This window comes from Kwoniella mangroviensis (assembly GCF_000507465.2).
Source record: "Kwoniella mangroviensis CBS 8507 chromosome 1 map unlocalized Ctg01, whole genome shotgun sequence".
Taxonomy (NCBI): domain Eukaryota; kingdom Fungi; phylum Basidiomycota; class Tremellomycetes; order Tremellales; family Cryptococcaceae; genus Kwoniella; species Kwoniella mangrovensis.
The window spans coordinates 13,021,186-13,040,446 of NW_027062533.1; the positions used below are offsets into that span (position 1 = coordinate 13,021,186).

Below are 19,261 nucleotides of genomic sequence, written 5' to 3' on the forward strand. Positions count from 1 at the left end.
GCCATCGCGTCGTGGCCCCGGTTGGTGCTGAGTCCGACCCTTGACTTGTCCGAACGCCAGCAGGACCTCGTCCCAGCAGCCATCTGGTTATGCACTTTGAGCATTCCGTATAGTGTTGCATCGGCTTCAACGGCGACAAATCCCTCGAGGCGTACTCGAGAGTGAGAGTGCGCGATTTGATTCCGAACGCGTCTGTACACGTCTGTCTCGATCATAAACAAGAAAAAATGCTTCTATCTCTGTTAGCATTGCGATTGTTTATGAACCATCGCATCTGGTATAGACACTGTGATCACTCAAAGCTTCGAATGCAACCGACATGCCGCACCTCAAGCAGGAAGTGAAGCAAGGAAAGCAGTCTCTGACTCAAAAGATCGACGTTGATCCGCATCATGTCCATCAACATCGCATAGCATACGAGAAGGAAAAGTGGGGAATATCGTGCTGTTGATGGATTGTATGGTCAAAGGCAGACAGATATTATATGAACCTAAAGATGTGGAAGTGGGGGAATCTCTCAGAGCTGACTGGATTGCAAAGGGGTAGCCCGAACCACCTATGTCAATTTTTCATTTTCCTTTCCCTCATCTTCTTTACATTCTTCCGTCTCCGTTTCTCATGCTCACACACCCACACTTCTAGAAGGACATACCACATTTACCACATTCTAGGTGTGCCGTGGACTAAGTTCTCAAATCATATCGTGTAGCTCGTGGGACAGGTGAGCCAGCAGTTTCCTCTGAATCACTCATGAGAGAAGGAAAAAGAAGATGATGATAAAAGACAAGCTAATTGTCTATGACTGGTCTACTAGCTTCATATCCCATTCCTCTACTCACCGACATGGACCTCACTAATTCCGTCTCTACATTCCTCGACCTTCCTGATGAGATACACAGAGACATAGCCCTGTATCTGACAGTTCCCTATGAACCATACGACCCGGAGTTATTTTCCCTCTTCAACCTCGTAAGATGCTCTAGGAAGACCTACAAGATATATATAAAGTTCTTGTACCGCCGATTGAGCTTCGAATTTTCTGATATGGATGGGGTACTGAAAGGAATAGATTGGAAGGCGGTCGACCATATTGACATCGCGCACATCCCAGATGTAGGAAATTACTCAAATGGCTCAAATTTGGTTATTCAAGATTACATTGCACTCATCCGAGAGAACATCATCATCGATCCTACTTCTAAATTCGAAACTCATGTCAGAAAATTCGATGCCCTCAAATGTAGCCGAATAATCGGAGTGTATGACCTGAAGAGCTTCGAAGACTTTAAGAGTATTGTACTTCACGATGATCCCACTTGCGGTACTCCAAAGTCTTTCATAACTGACCAAGCTCGTTTCGAACTCTCTTCTGTCTCCTTTGGCCGTGGGATTATGCGTGGTATGCTGAATTGTACTTTGATCCCACAAGATCGATCTTCCCTTATATTTCCTGCTCGCCTCTGTCTCTACGCTCCCTACAGAATAAATGGCCCTCCTGGAACAATCGCAATCGCAATGGAGGGGACAACATGGCACGATCTGAGAAAGGCCGTTGACATTCTGATACCAGGGTGGAGAGACTCAGTCAAGGAGGTCACATGGCATGGCATTCAGTATCTGGAGGATATCAAGTCTATACCCAAGATTCACCGCATCTCTCAGATTTATTTTAGCCACAACAGCCATTACGAGTATGATGTTCATCAAAGGTTAGGTGGAGCTCCTCTCACTTCGACAGAGTAAGTGAACGGCTTGTCGATCGTCTTCGAACAACTTAGACGAGCGATCATCAAACCCTCCGCCGATAAGGAACCTTTCGAATTGTACAAGATTAGAATCCGATATAACCATGTCATCCGTTTCTTCCGTCTACCAGAATTTCTGGAATACGCTAAGGGCAGGATTGGACCCAACGAGAGATTAGCTGAAGAGGAGGATTTCATCAGAGCTGGTTGGTTTGATATCGAGGAGCCAAATTATTGTGATCAATGCCATTGCATCTAAATAGGGTTTCATAATTCTCTTAAAAGTAGTCATCTAAATCAGTTTTTCCAGTTGATCTCCTCATAGGATGTTCTCACAACACGATACTATGTGAGAAATGTGAATTATCACTATATCAAAATGATGTGCAAATCACTCTTATATGGAAGGAGTGTCCTGTTATGAACTGTTTGAGAGATGTTTCGATACCAAGAGAGGGAGTGACGGTTTGGGGATGCTGGGCAGTACGCTTTCACGTATATATGAAACTGTTGAGATGCGTTCTCTCAGCCAACTTGCTTCACAATATGTCATGATGTCAAAATGAGCATGTAGTCAACCGCATGCTCTCAGGAAGAAGTTACACCCGAGAAATCAGAAGTATCCGATTGTTTGTGTGTCACCGTGACTAGCGATCATCACGTCACCATCACAAGACTTACTCGAACATCTCCCCTCCGATCAATCCGAAGTGTACACTTAAATGTACGTGTACATCCCCACTGTACCCATCTCGAAACACGCTTCCACTTCAACACCTCGTCAAACTGTACCCATCCTTCACCATCATGTACGCTTCTGAGGAGGATCTGAACAATAACATGAGTACATGGTGAGCGTTTCATCTTGTTGGTATATAAACATTCGACATCCTCTTACCTCTCACTCATTCCGCCTGTCATATTGTTATTTCCTTGATCGTGCTGTACAGCTGATACGCCACCATGCCCAAAGCAGCACCGGAGGATCATCGACCTGCTCGAGCAGTCTTACATGCTCCCTACCCTTTACCGTTCGTCATCACTCGACCTCAAGTCATCCTACCTCCAACTTCACCTTCACTTTCCGCTCCGGTCTTACCAACAGTATCTCATGAGGTATCTGTACCATTACCACCCGCTTCTATCGCTGATTTTCCACTCTTCAAACATGATTGGAGGAAAGTCGAACCCGCTTTTCCACCTATACCTTACCCCTTGGCAATGAGGGATGAGAAGCAAAGGAAGAGGGTGAAGAAGTTGCATGTTTTGAAGATGAAGAAGTCAGGTGAAGAATCGAGTGAATGGGAGATTATGTCACACTTGTCGAATAGGATTGGTAAAGAGAATAAGGATTTGCTTGGGTTGACGAAGCAAGTGGGAAAGATATCGGCTGATGGGGAGTTGGACGAGGATGTAAGTTCTCACCAATCTGAAACGGTCAAGAGGTGATATCTGACTACTGCTACCTATAGGATCCCAATCAAGATGAAAACAATCTGCTTATCTACGCTTTCGTCTCATCTTATCAACGAGGTGATTTCGACTCACCGGATTCTCACGATGATCCACCTGAACCACTCACCCCTACTCAAGCGAATCCTTTCCCTCAAGCACCGCCCAGTGTACACGATGAACCGCTTTTTGCGCCTGATGTTCCTCACCGTGATGATACTCCTCGACCAGCTTCACCTCGATTATATGGCGGAGTCAGGCGACAGGCTACGCCATTTCCAGACTTTGAAGATGCCAAGGAAGCCAGTAGACCAGCGATAGAAGAAGGACCAGCGTGGGATGTGGTCTCAGATGCTGTATCTAGTTTCTGGAGTGATGGGACGGATGCGGATGAGGCTGATCATGAGAGTGAAATGAGGGAGACCCCTGCGGTGAGTTGCCTTTTTATTGAAAACATTCATCGTCAGACGCACTCCCCGAACGTCTCATTATACAATGTGCTAACGTCCGTTCCCCCCTTGACAGACTCACACTCTCGTTACTCCTTCCGCAACGGCCTCTCGGAATTCTGGCAAACCCAAGAAACGCGCTCATTCACCCGATCGACCATTATTCATCGGTCAGACCAACCAAGTCCCTTTTACCTTTGTTCCACCTGCAAGAAAGGCTCCATCCCAGTCCTCGATCAGCGATGGCAGTCGTATCTTCCGTGATGGAGGGTACGTATCTGAGTCTGGGAGCGTGAGGACGATTCGACAGATACCCAGGAGTAAAGTGAACAGGATGAGGGTGAAGGAGAGGGAGAAACAGATCAGACGGGAAAGATCATCTACACCGAAGCAAAGGGATTATCAACGCTCCAACGCAACGCCACAACCTCCTGCGCCTATACAGCCAGCTGGGCCAGCTGGACCTCCCACTGTGTCGAGTTTTGGTAATCCCTATAACTTCCCTCTTCAGAATATGCAATTCCCTCAGCAGTTCATGAACCAACCCATGATCCCTCAACAGTCCATGTTCGGATTAGATAACTTCCTTTTCGCACCTATTGCACCATTACTGCGTACTTCCGAAGTCCTGTCATCGCCTACCTCCAACGAAGGAGGACCAGGATCATCGAATAACAACCCATTGCCTCAAGGTAGAGAACCTTCATGGTCACCACAACCTATGTCGATCGATCCTCGTACTGCCGAAAGTCAACATCAAGCGACTGGAGTCAGCTGGCCACATGCTTTACCTGATAGAGAACAAGTCACGCCCTCGAACGCATCATCGCTGTTACAGCAGTTGGCAGGTCATAGTGGACTGTCAGATATCGACGTACCTATGCCTACTGCTCTGTCCAGAATCATCCAGCCACAAAAACCCGCTCAAGCTCAAGCTCAAGCTCAAGCTCAAGCATCATCGTCAAAGAGTAGAATATCTCGACGAGCACTTGCAGACGGAGATAATATGGTCCCATTAGGTAAAGCGTGTCACAATTATCTCAACTTGCGAAGAAGGGCCGCTGAGAAGAGAAGGAAAGTAAGGATGGGAGTGGGCAAGGTAGACGATCTGTGGAACATCATCACAGAGGATGAAGCTAAGGACAAGCAGCAGAATAAGAGGATTAACCCACCTTTTATCAAAGTACAAAAATCTACACCAGTACAACCACCTTCACTTCCACAGCCTCAGTCTCAACAGCAATGGAATGTAAATACTGCCATGGGAATTGTCCCTAATGGCGATCCCAACTTCCAAGCCCAAATCAACGCGCAAGCTCAGAATATGTACGCCAATATGATGATGCAACAGCAAGCCATACCTTACAATATCGGTATGCCAATTGGATACTATCCTCAATTCAATCAGGGATTTCATTTCCCTCAAACTCAGTGGGGTATGAACGTACCTAATCAAAATATGTTTACTCAAGCACAACAGCAACAGCAACAGCAACAACAACAACAGCAGTGGATGAATCAAGCTGGTTCAAATATACCTCAACAATACCTCGCACCTCCATCTGGTGGTACCTTCGGATTCCCCACACCTGGTGCTACACCCCAAGCACCTACTCCCAAACCTCACACTCACGCTGGATTCAACCCATTCACTCCTAAATCCCCTGAACGTGAAGAACAGGATCACAAACCCTTACGAAAGAGGATGAGATCTACCATCTCGCCGTCATCTGCGAACGACTTGATGTTACGAAATAGAGCGTCGAGCTCTAAGCCTTTAGCAGGTTTAGGATTAGGGCTACTATCACCTGCAGAAATTCATTCACCTGAACGGTTCAAATCAAACGTACGAAGAGAGAAAACGCAAGAAGTCGAGGTTGACATGGAAGAAGTGAACGAAGACGATAAGAATTGGAATCGTGGGTTGATAGGAGCGCAGGATGATGAAGAGACTAAGAATAAGGACGAGAGGAGGAATCAGTGGGTGAGGGAGGAAAGGCAAAGAGTAGGTAGTTTGGGTTTGGTGAGGGCAGGCTGGAAAGGGAAAGGGAAAGGGAAAGAGGTTTTACGATGAAATATGCTTGATGATTTGACCATCGTATTAGATTTGTATTGTGTTTTACATATTTCTGAATTACCTGAGAAAGCTTCGAGTGTACTATATGTATTGTAATGTAGCATAGATATGTGTATGTAGCCGTTTAACATATTTATATCATGTATAACGAGATGCGATATCATGAGATGCGAATATATATATAAGAGTATGATGTTCTACTTTACAATCATGTATGGTATTATACAAAATAAAAATCATACGAGAGATGCGGATATGAAGAAAGATGTTATGATGAAACAGCGATTTTCTTTGAAGATTTGATGCGTGATATTGTCCATTCCAATTTCATGAGATGAGAATTGACTCTATCTCCGTTCACATCTTTCTCACCCCACACCCACCTAATTATTCTGATTAATCTTTACAAACTCCTCACTCAACCTCGCTACCTCCCTCCAAACATGTCCATCGCCCAATACATCCTTGAGAGGATACGTATCTACCCCTTGACCATCCATCATTGAATTTTCCACCCTAGGCGCACCGTCAGGTCCCTTTAGAGTCAAGGCAAAACAATCACCTGTGAATTCGTATAGTGTTCTCACCAAGAGAGGCTCGGAGATACCGTCTAGACGAGGTCGTTTGATGTGAGAGAATAATTTTGATGGTTGGAGGTTCGATCGATGCTTTGCTAAGATGGTATGTAGGAATGCTGGTGGTGGGTGATATGAGGGGTCGTGTCGTGCTGATAGAGGTGTAAGACCCCATTGGATCACTAGAAAGTTTACAACTTAGTATCGACCAGACCATAAAGTAGATTGTTACAGTACACGTAAATACAGTACTCACTCGAGTGACCACAGAAATCCAATGAACTCTCTCCGTTCTGTGTCTGATATCCACCGGTAGTAGCGAATATCTTGGGTGCTTGCTGGTATGGAAGACCCAAAGCGTAGAAAGAGTATCTCTAGCAGATCGAAGAGAAAGGGTCAAATCAGCTCGGTGAGGGTTTTATGGAGGTAATCTCGAACGAAGATGAAATATACATTGCAAGATACAGTATCGTGAAGATTTATTCGATGGACCACTCACAAAAGTATCTTTATCCCCATAACTCAAAAACCCATACATATCAGGATTCGTCATCATGTGATTTGATAGATGTAAGATTGCCAAGTTCAATCCGTTGTTCCCCCTCTTATCAAATAGTAGTTGACCAGCTTCCGCAGGCCAGTGTTCATCGGTGCATGTTCTGCCTACGATACGGAAGATCGCATTGTCGGCTGCAGTAGGACAACGCTGTCAGCATGAGGAGCATCCAAGAGTGTTACTCTGTATTTTGAAGCCTTTTTATGAGGTGCATCTAACTCACGATGATCTTTGTTGAGATCTGCCCAGAAGACACTCCCACTCTGCTTGTACTCTATCGAGTCGAATAGTGTCCTCGGGTCGACCAGTGGAATGTTATCCTACTCAACGAAGTCAGACTCAAGACATAACTATCTTTGATTAAGGCGATGTAAGGAGTAGACTCACGCTATCCATATAAACGAACTCCGTAAAATTGCTAGCCAAGAAAGCTGAAATCTTGATATGCCAACTTTTCCCGTTAGGTGATTTACCTCCTACTTCCTTTAATCTCACATCATACTCATTCTCCAATTCAGATCTTTCGGTAGGATCCTGAAGTTCATCTGGGAAATGGTAAACTTCGATAGGTAAGGTGGAATGAAGGACATTTCGTAACATGTGTAAAGAGATTTTCAACCTCGCTAATGTTTTCTACAATCAATGACTCATATCGTCAGCTCAGACTTCATGATATATATAGTAGACGGAACTTACACCTTCACCACCTGTAAGAATGATACCTTTTCTGTCTTCTGGTAAGACATCCTTCTCCATCTGTTTATCCCATACTAATTGACCACCTTCCCTCTCTACCGTCCTGAGGTAATCTACAATCTTGGACCTATACCTTCTGATCTCGGTCGGATCGATCTTCTCCCACTGTTCGGGCTTCCCATCATGAAAGAAATACGTATTTCTTGAAAAGGTATAAAACGGACAGGCATGTCGATTGGGCAACTCTGCTTCCCATTGGTATAAGGCGGGTTTAGAAAGTAAGTGATGTAATCTAGCTTCTAGTGTCAGAGGGATATTGAGATGATCTGATATACCTCCTGAAGCGACTGGAATATGCTGTTGAGAGAGGTCAATCTTGAGATAATTCGATTGAAAATACCCTTTGACCTCTTCTCGCTTGTAATGCAGGAAAGGTAATACACATATAGCCAAGATGGATATGATCAAAAACCCCTGTATTGGTCGAATCCGGATTCGTTTGGATGATGACATGGTTATAGGAGGGGAGCTCTTCAGCGAGTATGGTGAAGGTGAGTTGGACCGAGATGATTGAGGGGATGAGATCAAGGTGGACGTGGGTGAGGGTGATGAGGTGGGTAGTCGAGAGTATTGAATTTGAGGGGTGAAAGGTGTCATCTTGGCAGATACGCGTTGATGGATACGGTACAGTGTGTATACCGAGAAGAAAGGAGTAGGTTTGATGGGATAATTGTGTGTATGTGTATGTGCGTCTTGTCAAAAGGCACAGAATGGGAGACAGTAAAGACGGTAAAGACGGTGATATCCTTGTCCTTGTCGAAAGGAGGTGTTGTGTGTTAATGCACGATGGATGAGTGCACAGGCTCGTGCGTGTTGATGCGATACAGATGTGGTTGGGACAAGACATTGAAGCTCATCTTCGATATCATGCTTTATACGATAATATCGTTTAGCAAGAACTGTAAATCCAGGCATCAGTTCAGAGTACCGTTGCATACCGTTCAAAGAATCAATACGTACCTGTATCCTTGTTTCCGATCGTCTCGGTCAGAATCAGATGTAGCTTATCAAAAGGTCTCAGTTTACTGACTCTTTTCCTTTTTCTGATATCAATCAATCAATTGACGGCTACTTTTTTCATTTTGCAATTTCGACGATCAATCAGATTATCCCCACCGTGATCAGCGTGCTGCTTGGCATGGGAGATCCTGTGACCTTTTGCACATACTCGATTTGCATCCTGACATACCCTTCGTATGTAGAATCGTCATTGTGATAACCAACTTCTGCGTCGTCAAGTCGTGTTTTGTATCTGCAGTATAGCCAATGCACAATGGGCAAGACGCGTTTCCCATACTATATCGCCATTCCGTGCTATGGGGAATTGCTGTAAGACGAGTCGTTCCATTGCGTCGCTTGAGACGGAGACGACTGTGTAGGTGGGGAGTGAGTGATCGAGATATTCTGTTGTAGGCGCTCTCTCGCATTTCAATCTTGAAACGTGGACAGGAATGAATTGGAAACACAAAATGTTTTTTCTCTTTCTTACTGGAATATGAAACCAGGAACGAACGAGTGGACTGTCGAGTTTACCCTTATTCCAGTGTATGAGAATAGAATGACCACCCGCCTGAGAAGAATCTTCAAAACGCCTCTGATACTCATCTCCCTCCTGAATGCGATCGGTCCCGTAACCCATCCGGGGTGGAGGCGTCGACAAGTGACTGCCGCTGGGAATACGGAGCTGATTGTTGACAGGCGCTTTTCAGTAATTGCATGCACTCGAAATGCTCTTCTCTTCTAGCAGAGTAGAACACATGGTAGTGCGGCTTCGTTCTCTACAACTCCGATTAGATCAGGACTGATCAAGGTCAAATGAGCTAAAACGATGAAACCACGCTAAGGTTTTAAGTGGGTAATTTGCTACACGTCACTTTCAAATACGCACCGTACCAGAAAAGTTGTTTCTCTGCTCATGTCAACATCAACAACGAGATGATCATCACCATTACAGCACAGACCAAGTAACGACGATAACGACCACGACACCGACACCATCCCTTTGACTTTCACACGACTTGCTGTCCATCATCAACGGCTTGCCTTTACCATATACCCTCATCAGTCATCCAGTTGTATCTCTTATCCTCCTCAGCAGTAGAATCACATCAAGGTCATCTTGTACCAAGACTTACTGTATCGATAGTTTCTCTCATTCTCACGAAAACATGACACCATCAATAAAACAGCTAATATCGGGTATACTGCACAAACCACGCTACCTCGCACTCATCATCCTCATACCGCTCTTTGGTTGGTTATACCACCAATGGATCGACCTTACTGCTCAGCCGGATCGACCGATAAAGGTCACAGGAGGGACGACACATAGTCCGTGGGAAGGTCTGGTCGGTGTATCAAAGCTGGACGAAGAAGAGGAGAAATGGGAACCTGACATGGGAGATTGGCTGGGGTGGAAGCAGGATAAGAGGAGGACGTTGTTGGTCACAGGTGGTGCAGGCCAGATAGGTGAGTAGGATCTCTCACAAATGGAGGAATAGCATCGGATCTCTCATCTTTAAGTTAAGATCCCAGCTAACCTTGACTCCCGCTCCTTCCCAGGCCAGTCGCTCATCCCAACGCTAAGCCAAGAATATGCGATACACGTTATAGACATCGCTCCTCGACCTCCCACTTTTTCCAAATCGGTTATCTATCACCGAGAATCCATACTTCCTTCTTCCTCAGCACTATCCCATCTCTTCTCTTCTACCTCATTCGACGGAGTGATCCATCTCGCCTCTGTTTCGCTTAAATCGTGGTGTGAACCCAAGGAGAACGAATGTCACGAGGTGAATGTGGGAGGTATCAAAGCGGTGCTAGACCAAATCGAGAAAACCATAAGCAAGAATAAGAAGAGGGTATGGGGACAGACCAAAACACCTTGGATCATCCTCGCTTCATCTATGGAGGTGTACCCTCAGGAAGAAGGTGTCAGCGAAGTTAGTGGTAAAAATCCGAAATCTGCTTTGGGAAGGACCAAGCTTGCTGCTGAAACAGCCTTAGAAGAGACTGTTAATAATGCTATCGGAGAAACACCTCTTCACGGGATGATACTTAGATTCTCAGAAATATATGGTTATCCACATTACAATTCTATACCTGAATCGTTCATCCCTTCTTTACTTACCAACGCACTCACGAGTTTACCCATCCAGTACAACTCTGATACTCCATCATTAGACCTACTTCATATCGATGATGCCATAAAAGGAATTCTCAAAGCTGTATCTCGTATAGAAGACAACTCGAAACTGGGAATAAGGAATGAAGTTGAAGAATTTAATCTAGTTTATGGAAAGAGATGGCAACCTCAAGATATCGTTGAATTAGTTCGTACGGAAACTCGTTCGATGTCGCCACTCAGAGATATAGGTGATAAGCATTCTACGCTTTTACCCGATTTCTCAAGGGGTCTAGCAGGTGAGGTGTTGGGCTGGGAACCTGAAATATCCGCTCCGGTAGGATTGGGATTGGCTTTACAGGAACTATCAGAGGAGATAGCTGAATATTCGAGGAAATGGCATCAATCGCATTGTTCACCTACACCAGATTTCCCCTCGGAAGATAATTACCTGATCGATCATTTCGTAGAAGATGAGAGGAATAGAGATTTGAGCAAGTTGGACAAGTGCACGGTAAACTTGGCATTCGATCATGAAGGATGGTTGCATCATGTCAAGTGTGAAGATGGGCAACATTGTACGGCAGATGGACAGAAGGTCACGGCGATGAACTGGAATCAGAGTGTATTCATCGTGCATAGAGTTTTGGGAGGGGTGAAGAAGGAAAGGACAGTGAGAGTAGTGTTCGAGGAAGAAAAGGGGATGGGTCATTTGGGATATAGGAAGAATGAGCAGACGGAGGAAGTTGGATTGGAGCTGTTTGACAGAGATACAACGGAGGGACAGATCGAATTTGACATAGAAGTGAGTCAATTCATAGCATCTGGCATGTTACCCGTGGTACTGACCCAATTCGTCACAGGCTGACAGACACGCATCTTACCTTCGTCTGCTCATACCCGACACCGGCAAACAAATCCATGCCCTTTCCAACACCACCGATTCCTCCACCTGGTTTACTCTCGAGCCCACCACCCGATGGATCGACCCACACTTCGACATGCGGATGAACGTACTCTGCTGTCCATCCGAGGGTGACTGGCCATTATTGCTAGATGACTATGAGTCCGCGGACCTGCGATTTGGATCTACCGGTCAAATTCCATTCAACTCCTCTCGACGACTTCACCTATGCGGTCAGGCAGAGCAAGCGGTGATGTACAACTTCGATCGACTGTCTGCTGCAAAACAAGCTGTAAATAAAGTGGAGAATGATCAGGAAGCACACGTGTGGAAAGGAGAACACGGAGTGAATACCAAAATTTCACCTCATTCATGGGCGCTGAAAGATCTACCTGCATGTTATAACGATTGCAACTCACCTGCTATCTGCGTTCAGACGGGTACATGTAAATGCGTTCAAGCGGATCACTGTCAATCGAAAAAAGAAAACCCAATCTTATCGCTCTATCCGGTTGTCACTTCTGAAATCAGTTCAAATACGAAATCTCATTTAGGATCATTAGCCGGGTACTCCTCAATCTTGGTGAACAGCGTGAACAAAACCGACTGGAGGGATATACTCTTGCCTCAGGCGAGGGACGCTTTGATGATCGACCCGGATTTCATCAAAGTACACGTAGCTGATGGATATAAAGGGCAAGACGAGATTGAAGCGTCAGATTGTCACAAATTGCAGACTAAACATTGTTTCTCGGCCGATTCGATCATGTACAAAGCGCTCAGACACATGCAAGTACCTGCTGAAGAAGCTGAGCTAGTGGTCATACCGGTTTATCAACAATGTAAAGGAACCAAATTTCTCTTACACGATGGGGTACACCATGCGATGGAGAATATACCAGGTGTAAAATCGGGTGAGAAGACTATGGCGTTGGTGTTGACTCATGATTGGGGGATATGCGTGGCTTTCTCTTGGTACGTGTCTGTCACTGCATTGAAGCGACTGTCGGACTAAGGCTGATACGTCTTGATATTGCAGGGAGATATGGTCAGCGAGAGAGCAACCTTTGTATCCTGATTGGATCCTGAACAACGTATTGGTATGGTCTGTCATGGGAGATTATGATTCACCGTGTTATCGACCCCACCAGGATGTCGTGATTCCAGCTAGGACCTGTCAATCGATCAATCTCAGAGATCATTTCCCAGATGTCCAACATATCAAACCAGTCAGGGAAAGATCGCATCTCCTCACTTGGTCTGGGACATACTGGGGTACAGGAAAATCGGATAGATTGAGATTGACTTGTGATAGAGGTGGAGCAGGTGAGAAGGAGTTGATCAAAGGGAAAGGACCTCAAAGCAGTTTCGAAAATTGGGATTATATGAATGATCTGAACGATGCGAGATTCTGTCCTCAACCTAGGGGTATCGCTGGTGAGTGGATTTGTGCTTTTTAACAGCATTAAGACGGTGAGCTGATTCATTCTCGATGATGTCTTATAGGCTGGTCACCTCGAACCAACGATGCGATATTCTCAGGATGTATACCCGTTCTGATCGCTGAAGGATCCCATTACCCTTTCGCATCGTTCTTAGATTGGTCCAAGTTCTCAGTTCGGATCGCACCAACGGAATTAGATAGGATAGAAGAGATCTTATCGGCTATACCATTATGGAAGGTCGAGGAGATGCAGGCTAAACTCGTTACTGTCCGAGAAGCATTCATCTATTCGAAAGATGAGAAACCGGAAGATGAATTGGAGAGGATGGGTCCAATGTTCTTTGCGTTGCATGAGGCTGGGATGAGAGTCAGGACTAGGTATCCTATCAAAGATGAATAGGAATCTGGTAGATGGATAAACTAGAGGTGGAGAAGATCTTGGATTTTCTGGACATCATAGATGTTTACAGTTTTGTTGTATCATACTATGATAGATAGAGTGGTCAATGTGCAGACATGCATGATTTGAGCTTCCGTATGAGATGAGAAGCATACGGTGGCAGTCATCAAATCCTTGACAGATGCATACGTCTACAACCAATGATCTGCACTTACACCTTGCTGTTCATCCTATGATCTCAAATCACAGTGACTACTTCCCCTCTTCAAATTTAACTGCCTTGTCAGGGGATCTCTTAATCAGATCGGTCCCTGGAATATGAAGTATTTGAAAGCAGAAATCGTAAGTGGTGATTCGGCGGGGATATTCCCCGAATTGACATACCATCTGATCTCATCGAAGCGGTAGCGGCATCCATATCGGAGAACGACGTAGGCCATTCGTTCTTCTTTAAGAGGCTATTAGGCTCGTTGAAGATCATACTTGATGGTGCGGTAGGGGACATGACAGGGCTTGCAGGCGATCTAGCCACAAATTGTCAGTATAACGAATCGGCATGCGGTACTAGTATCTTGACTAGCCACTTACTTTACAACACTGGGAGAAGAAAGACGACGACTATTCGACAAGATTCAGTTAGGACCTGAGACACACTGAAGAGAGATGGGCGGATATACAGTACTGCAACTTACGCTAAATCACCAAGTCCCGCCCTGAAGTTTCTTCTGCAAACAATCCAGTCATCGCATCATGTCAGATTCGAATGTCTGATATCGTATAACATACTGCATGACTCACTCATAACTAGGTGCAATCCTATTCTCATCCATTTCCCCTATCCCACCTAGATTATTGGCGATCCTATTTGTGATTTGTTCAAGACTATTCAGAGTATTTCCAGGTGTGGCAGCATGACCGATGGTTTTGTTCATATGCATGAACTCCTTCGCGGCATTGATGGGTACACCGCCACCACCCCCACTGGGACTGGAAACTTTAGCTGGAAGCGTATTGGTCCTTCTGTTAGTATCGATGGGGGCGATAGGTTTAGAAATTAGCGTGTTGGTAGGTGTAGGAGAGGTCATCTTGCTTGATGGAGCGATGGTTGATCGACGTGTGGTGTTGGGCTTGGGATGGACGTTGGAAGATGGATGAGCAGGTCTTTGAGGTGTGATTTTATTAGGGGAAGTGATTGATGTCATTTTTTTTCGATAGCTTCTCGTTTCTGTTCTGATCGATTGTAATGTTTGGGAATGAGAAGAGGATGATGCCACGCTGAAAGAACACGATGCGAATCACTAAGTGTTGTACTGTAGTGGCAAAAACAGTCGATGTACTGTACTTTACCAATGGTAAAAGGCAGTCATAGTTTTGCGTACCGAGCATGACCATCCTAGATATATAATCAGCTCACTATATGAGAGATATAGAGTTATCAAAGGATGTGGACAGAGGATATACGAATTTCGTCTAATCGCCCTTCCAACCCCTGTAGAATCGTTCTCAAAGGAAAGGCTTAGGTATAAGAAGGCCAGTCGAACTGCCACAAGTTGCAGTAGATGGGTCTTTCATGTCTCCGATTGGGTTTTGAGCATCAATACTCCTTCAAGACCTCGGCGTCTCTTGAACGTCTATCATTGCTGCGGATTTTGATCAACGTGGCAGTAGTTGACGGCCAAGGCGGAAGATTGGAAAATACAACCTGCAAAATGTACTGCACAATGTACAGTACTTCATCAGTACTCCAATGACCTGTTGCGAGTGGCTAATCACTACGCCTAGGTCTTGGAAGGGGTAAGGACTCGACTTCACAGTTGAAAGACGATTTCTTGGTTAATTACGGTATCCTATCAGTTGCATTCCCTTTTTACTGCATATCTGTCCGGTATGTCAGCCGCCACTTCATCTGCCTAGCGCACTGATCACTGATCATTCATTTGTCTCATTGTTACATCATGTGGTCTGATAAGGGTGCATGTCAAGTAGGATAACATTCCCATGCTTGAATAAGTAAACACGCTCTCATCCCGAAAATCGATTCTTCCTTTTGCATTTATACTTGCAACTACTTTTCTCCATCTTATTTCTTTTCCTGCTACGTCAATTATTACCATAAACACATGATGGCACGAAAAGCTAAAACCAAGAACCAACAAATTCGTAAACCAAATTACAAGACGCTTCAAGATCTACCTTATGAGGTGATGTGAGTTTTCTAATATCTCGTCAGCTCAACTGATTTACCATATGTAAATATTACGCAGAGAGAGGATCATATTCAATCTTTCGAACCCATACGATCACCTATCATTCCTCAAAACCTGCTCGACAGTCTACAGATCGTACAGTCCAAGGATATATAGAATGCTTTGTATCAATCAAGGTTTCAGTCGTTCGGAGAAGGATAATAAATTGATCAGTTGGTGTGGTCTTTTTCATCTTGTGTTGGGACATGCGGATACTTGTAAAGAAGTCTATTGTAAGCAGTTTGGCAATGCGGGTATGTTATCGTCCACTGAGGTAGAAGAGGAATTGGCTTATATGAGATGATATAGGTAATGGGGTGATCAGTGTAGATAGAATGATTGGGCATCCCAAAGATGGATTTCCGTAAGTTTGAATTTCTTTATTATCACAAGCCTCGCCGTGGAAGTCCTAAGCTGGTTGAGTCTGACATACTGTACATGCTGTAGAGGATTGAGAGCTCCTCGTAAACTCCATATTCATCTCAAGGACTTGACTAAGTCCGATCTCAAATCCATACTTGACACTTCATTTTCGTCTATGCCCATCAACTCTCAAATCCTCGATACCATCTATAGAGGATTAGAAGATACCACCTATCTTATCACGTTCTGGAGTACCGAAATCAGAAAATTGAATGGAAGTCTTGGGTCTCACCCAGTGTTGGGATGGGCATTTGCCTGTCAACCTCCAACAATAACAATTACTTTGAAGATGTACATGACTAACGATAGGACCGCGGCTACTATCCAAGTGGAGAACGAGATGGGTATAACTGTCTTTGATATCATTCGTGGTATACATAGATGGTACGTTCCATCTCCATCATTCACCTTCATACTACTTATCATTCAATTGAAAGAGCTGACGTGAGATAAACCTAGCTTGAATAATAACTTACCTCGAACAATCAGAGAGAGATATCCGAAACATCTACAAACGAGGTTAACGTGGTTCGATCATATAAAATTAGCTGATAGACCTCAAAAGTGAGTATACTGCAATCCCCCCACATATTGTTGCGAGTATTTCCCTTAATCAAGGTCAAACAAAGCTGACGGTTCAACATGACTGGATCAGATCTCGAGTTATATTTCCTATTGAGAAAGTGGATTTGATAAGGTCTACTGATGGAGGTGAACTGATTTTGAAGATTAGTTTGAGAAGAATTGATTATTGAGAGAACTTTCGGAGGGTGGAGGGTGAGTGAGATCTGCGGTAATCATTTAGCACTCAGAGTCATCGTCACTTGGTCATGGAACTGATTTGAAAGATGTCCGATCGTGTAGGAAGCGACTACTGTATCATCATCCAAGCTGTGCATCACATCTCTGCAATGCCTCGGCACAGACACGAACCCTACTTGAACTTTATTTCCCATAAATATATTCATTTTATATCCTAATCATACCAAATACTGTTGTACGTACGTACACCCTCATGTTTACATTCATCCCATGATGCATATATACATATACACGTACATATAAAAAGTAGCGGGTGGCAAACACTATCTTTGTTTTTCTTTCTTCTTTCTTCATCTCCCATCTGTTGACTTGTTATATACTCATATATATACATATACAACAACTTGTCCATATACAAATCTATCATCTTGTCAATACATATTGCTGTGCTTGATACTTCCGTATCAATTGATTCACAAGCTGTGCAAATGCAGAAAGAAATGAATTCTGCGGATAAAAGAGGGAAGAGTTTAGAAGGGCAGATGGCGAGAGCTGGTATCAAAGATCTTCCAAACGAACTATTGTAAGTTAACTTATCTCCCCTTCCCTTTGGATCCATACAACGAGGAGGTAGCTGATTGTGAAGTGTACAGAACGAGAATCGTTAAAGAAGTTCAACATCCTCAAGATCACTTGAACTTCTTTCAAAGCTGTTATTCGATCTACGAGACGTATCGAAAACAAAATATATTCAAGATCGTCTGTATAAACCTGGGATTCAGCTTGTCTATCTGTCATTCCCAACCTAAGACCAGATGTCGACGACACGGGGTGAGCAAGAGGAATTGGAGATCGTTATTGAATAGGTTGATCAGACATGCGGAGAGGTGTGGACAGAGGGACTGTGTAAATTATTGTACTAAAGGTGAGTTGGGTCTCACTGTAAAGGGCAAAAGATTGTTGACGATATGTGTCGTATGTGGACGTAGTGTTACCAAAGGAATGGCAATTGCAGATCAACAAACAGCCCATCTTAAACTATCAGTAAGTATGATATCGTGCATTGATGATTTCATCTTCCTTACCATCACTTCTATGGTACAATGTCGGAATTGCTAAATTGTTATTTTACTGAATTGTAGGGCATATACCGGACCAAGACAATTAAACAACTTCATCTCAACAATGGGAAATGTCACTCTCACTCAATTTTGTACTTTCCGATTCCAATTCCATACTGTCAGATCGTCAGCGTTCTCACAAGATATCAAGATTGATCGATTGAACGATACGATCCTTTATCTCCAAGATAAACGAACACCAGAAGGTATAAACCTCTTAGGAAACTTCTCCCTTCTCACAATTGACAAGGAAGATGATTCGGATCTGTGTGATTGGAGAGTACCGAAAAACACTTATCACTGTTCATTATGGGATCATCCCCTTATCGAGAATTCCATGGCTACATATCCACCCACTCAACAATTATGGTTATCAATTGCTTTTAACGTTGATGGACAGAAGATCGCCCAAACGACTTATTTAGGAAGTAAGGAGCCTTTGACTGTACAGGATGTGATTCTCAGTCTATGTTGTTTGTGAGTGAACGCTTTACCTGTACATAAAATAGTACTGCAATCTTTTGGTGATAGGACGACACGTTGACTGAAGTTTTGGATTCATAGAATGAACAGAGAACCGAATCCAGGGATCAGAGATCGATTGATCAACAGTATGTTCAATAGTATCCTCAGCTCATCATTTTCTCAAGATAAGAGGCAAGTTGCGGATATGGAAAAGATCGTTGATGGAGTGAAGAATAATCGAGATTTGATGGCAATAGATTTTGATGGGATTTTCAACAACAAGTGAGTCAAGTCCCGCTCAACATATAACCACTGGATTGAACTGACAATCTCATTTTCATCAACTGTACTGTAGACGATATTCGAGAGATCAATATATTTCTGTCGAATTCTCCAATCGAGGTCCCGAAAATATGCCTCTTCTCACGTTCACTTCGGTGTTCTTGTAATGTATATAATGTTATCAGGACAGTTCTATCTCTTCCAACTTTTATTGTCATCTTTGTAGCCTTGTGTCTTGTCTTTTGTGCCTGGAGACTGCTGTCTTACATACGATAAATCATACTTTTGTTCGATCCGTAAATGCTTCAACGTTTCCTGTTGATTGGTACTTTGTATTTGCACTCATATAAAAGGATCAAATGATCATGCAAATGTATGCAACGATGATATATATCAATTGCATCCTTGAATATCATATATAGTAATAATAGTAGTACATTTTCCTATACGATCGGTCAATCATTCTATCTTCAATCTCCA

The 19,261-nt window shown here is 43.9% G+C and overlaps 6 protein-coding genes across 6 annotated transcripts; 4 read left to right on the top strand and 2 right to left on the bottom strand.

Moving 5' to 3' along the window:
* Positions 1–2,708: 2,708 nt before the first annotated feature.
* I203_104930 (uncharacterized protein) lies at positions 2,709–5,720 on the top strand (the record flags this gene model as incomplete). Its single annotated transcript, XM_065517650.1, has 3 exons — positions 2,709–3,158; positions 3,218–3,628; positions 3,723–5,720. 3 exons carry the CDS (start codon positions 2,709–2,711, stop codon positions 5,718–5,720), a joined length of 2,859 nt encoding a protein of 952 aa, XP_065374468.1.
* A 386-nt stretch (positions 5,721–6,106) lies between these two features.
* I203_104931 (uncharacterized protein) lies at positions 6,107–8,207 on the bottom strand (the record flags this gene model as incomplete). The annotated part of the gene is made up of 6 exons (XM_019143487.1): positions 6,107–6,480; positions 6,555–6,672; positions 6,798–6,988; positions 7,078–7,174; positions 7,242–7,487; positions 7,551–8,207. The coding sequence occupies 6 exons, from the start codon at positions 8,205–8,207 to the stop codon at positions 6,107–6,109; spliced, it is 1,683 nt and encodes a 560-aa protein (XP_019006536.1).
* Positions 8,208–9,778: 1,571 nt separating this feature from the next.
* Positions 9,779–13,482, top strand: I203_104932 (uncharacterized protein; the record flags this gene model as incomplete). Its single annotated transcript, XM_065517651.1, has 5 exons — positions 9,779–10,079; positions 10,173–11,539; positions 11,598–12,613; positions 12,678–13,075; positions 13,145–13,482. 5 exons carry the CDS (start codon positions 9,779–9,781, stop codon positions 13,480–13,482), a joined length of 3,420 nt encoding a protein of 1,139 aa, XP_065374469.1.
* Positions 13,483–13,734: 252 nt separating this feature from the next.
* I203_104933 (uncharacterized protein) lies at positions 13,735–14,684 on the bottom strand (the record flags this gene model as incomplete). Its single annotated transcript, XM_019143485.1, has 5 exons — positions 13,735–13,793; positions 13,867–14,006; positions 14,071–14,100; positions 14,175–14,207; positions 14,281–14,684. The coding sequence occupies 5 exons, from the start codon at positions 14,682–14,684 to the stop codon at positions 13,735–13,737; spliced, it is 666 nt and encodes a 221-aa protein (XP_019006534.1).
* Positions 14,685–15,605: 921 nt separating this feature from the next.
* On the top strand, positions 15,606–16,906 carry I203_104934 (uncharacterized protein; the record flags this gene model as incomplete). Its single annotated transcript, XM_019143484.1, has 6 exons — positions 15,606–15,688; positions 15,747–15,961; positions 16,038–16,092; positions 16,176–16,535; positions 16,611–16,715; positions 16,807–16,906. 6 exons carry the CDS (start codon positions 15,606–15,608, stop codon positions 16,904–16,906), a joined length of 918 nt encoding a protein of 305 aa, XP_019006533.1.
* Positions 16,907–17,413: 507 nt separating this feature from the next.
* I203_104935 (uncharacterized protein) lies at positions 17,414–18,948 on the top strand (the record flags this gene model as incomplete). The annotated part of the gene is made up of 6 exons (XM_019143483.1): positions 17,414–17,496; positions 17,567–17,838; positions 17,903–17,957; positions 18,056–18,511; positions 18,599–18,781; positions 18,855–18,948. The coding sequence occupies 6 exons, from the start codon at positions 17,414–17,416 to the stop codon at positions 18,946–18,948; spliced, it is 1,143 nt and encodes a 380-aa protein (XP_019006532.1).
* Positions 18,949–19,261: the final 313 nt, after the last annotated feature.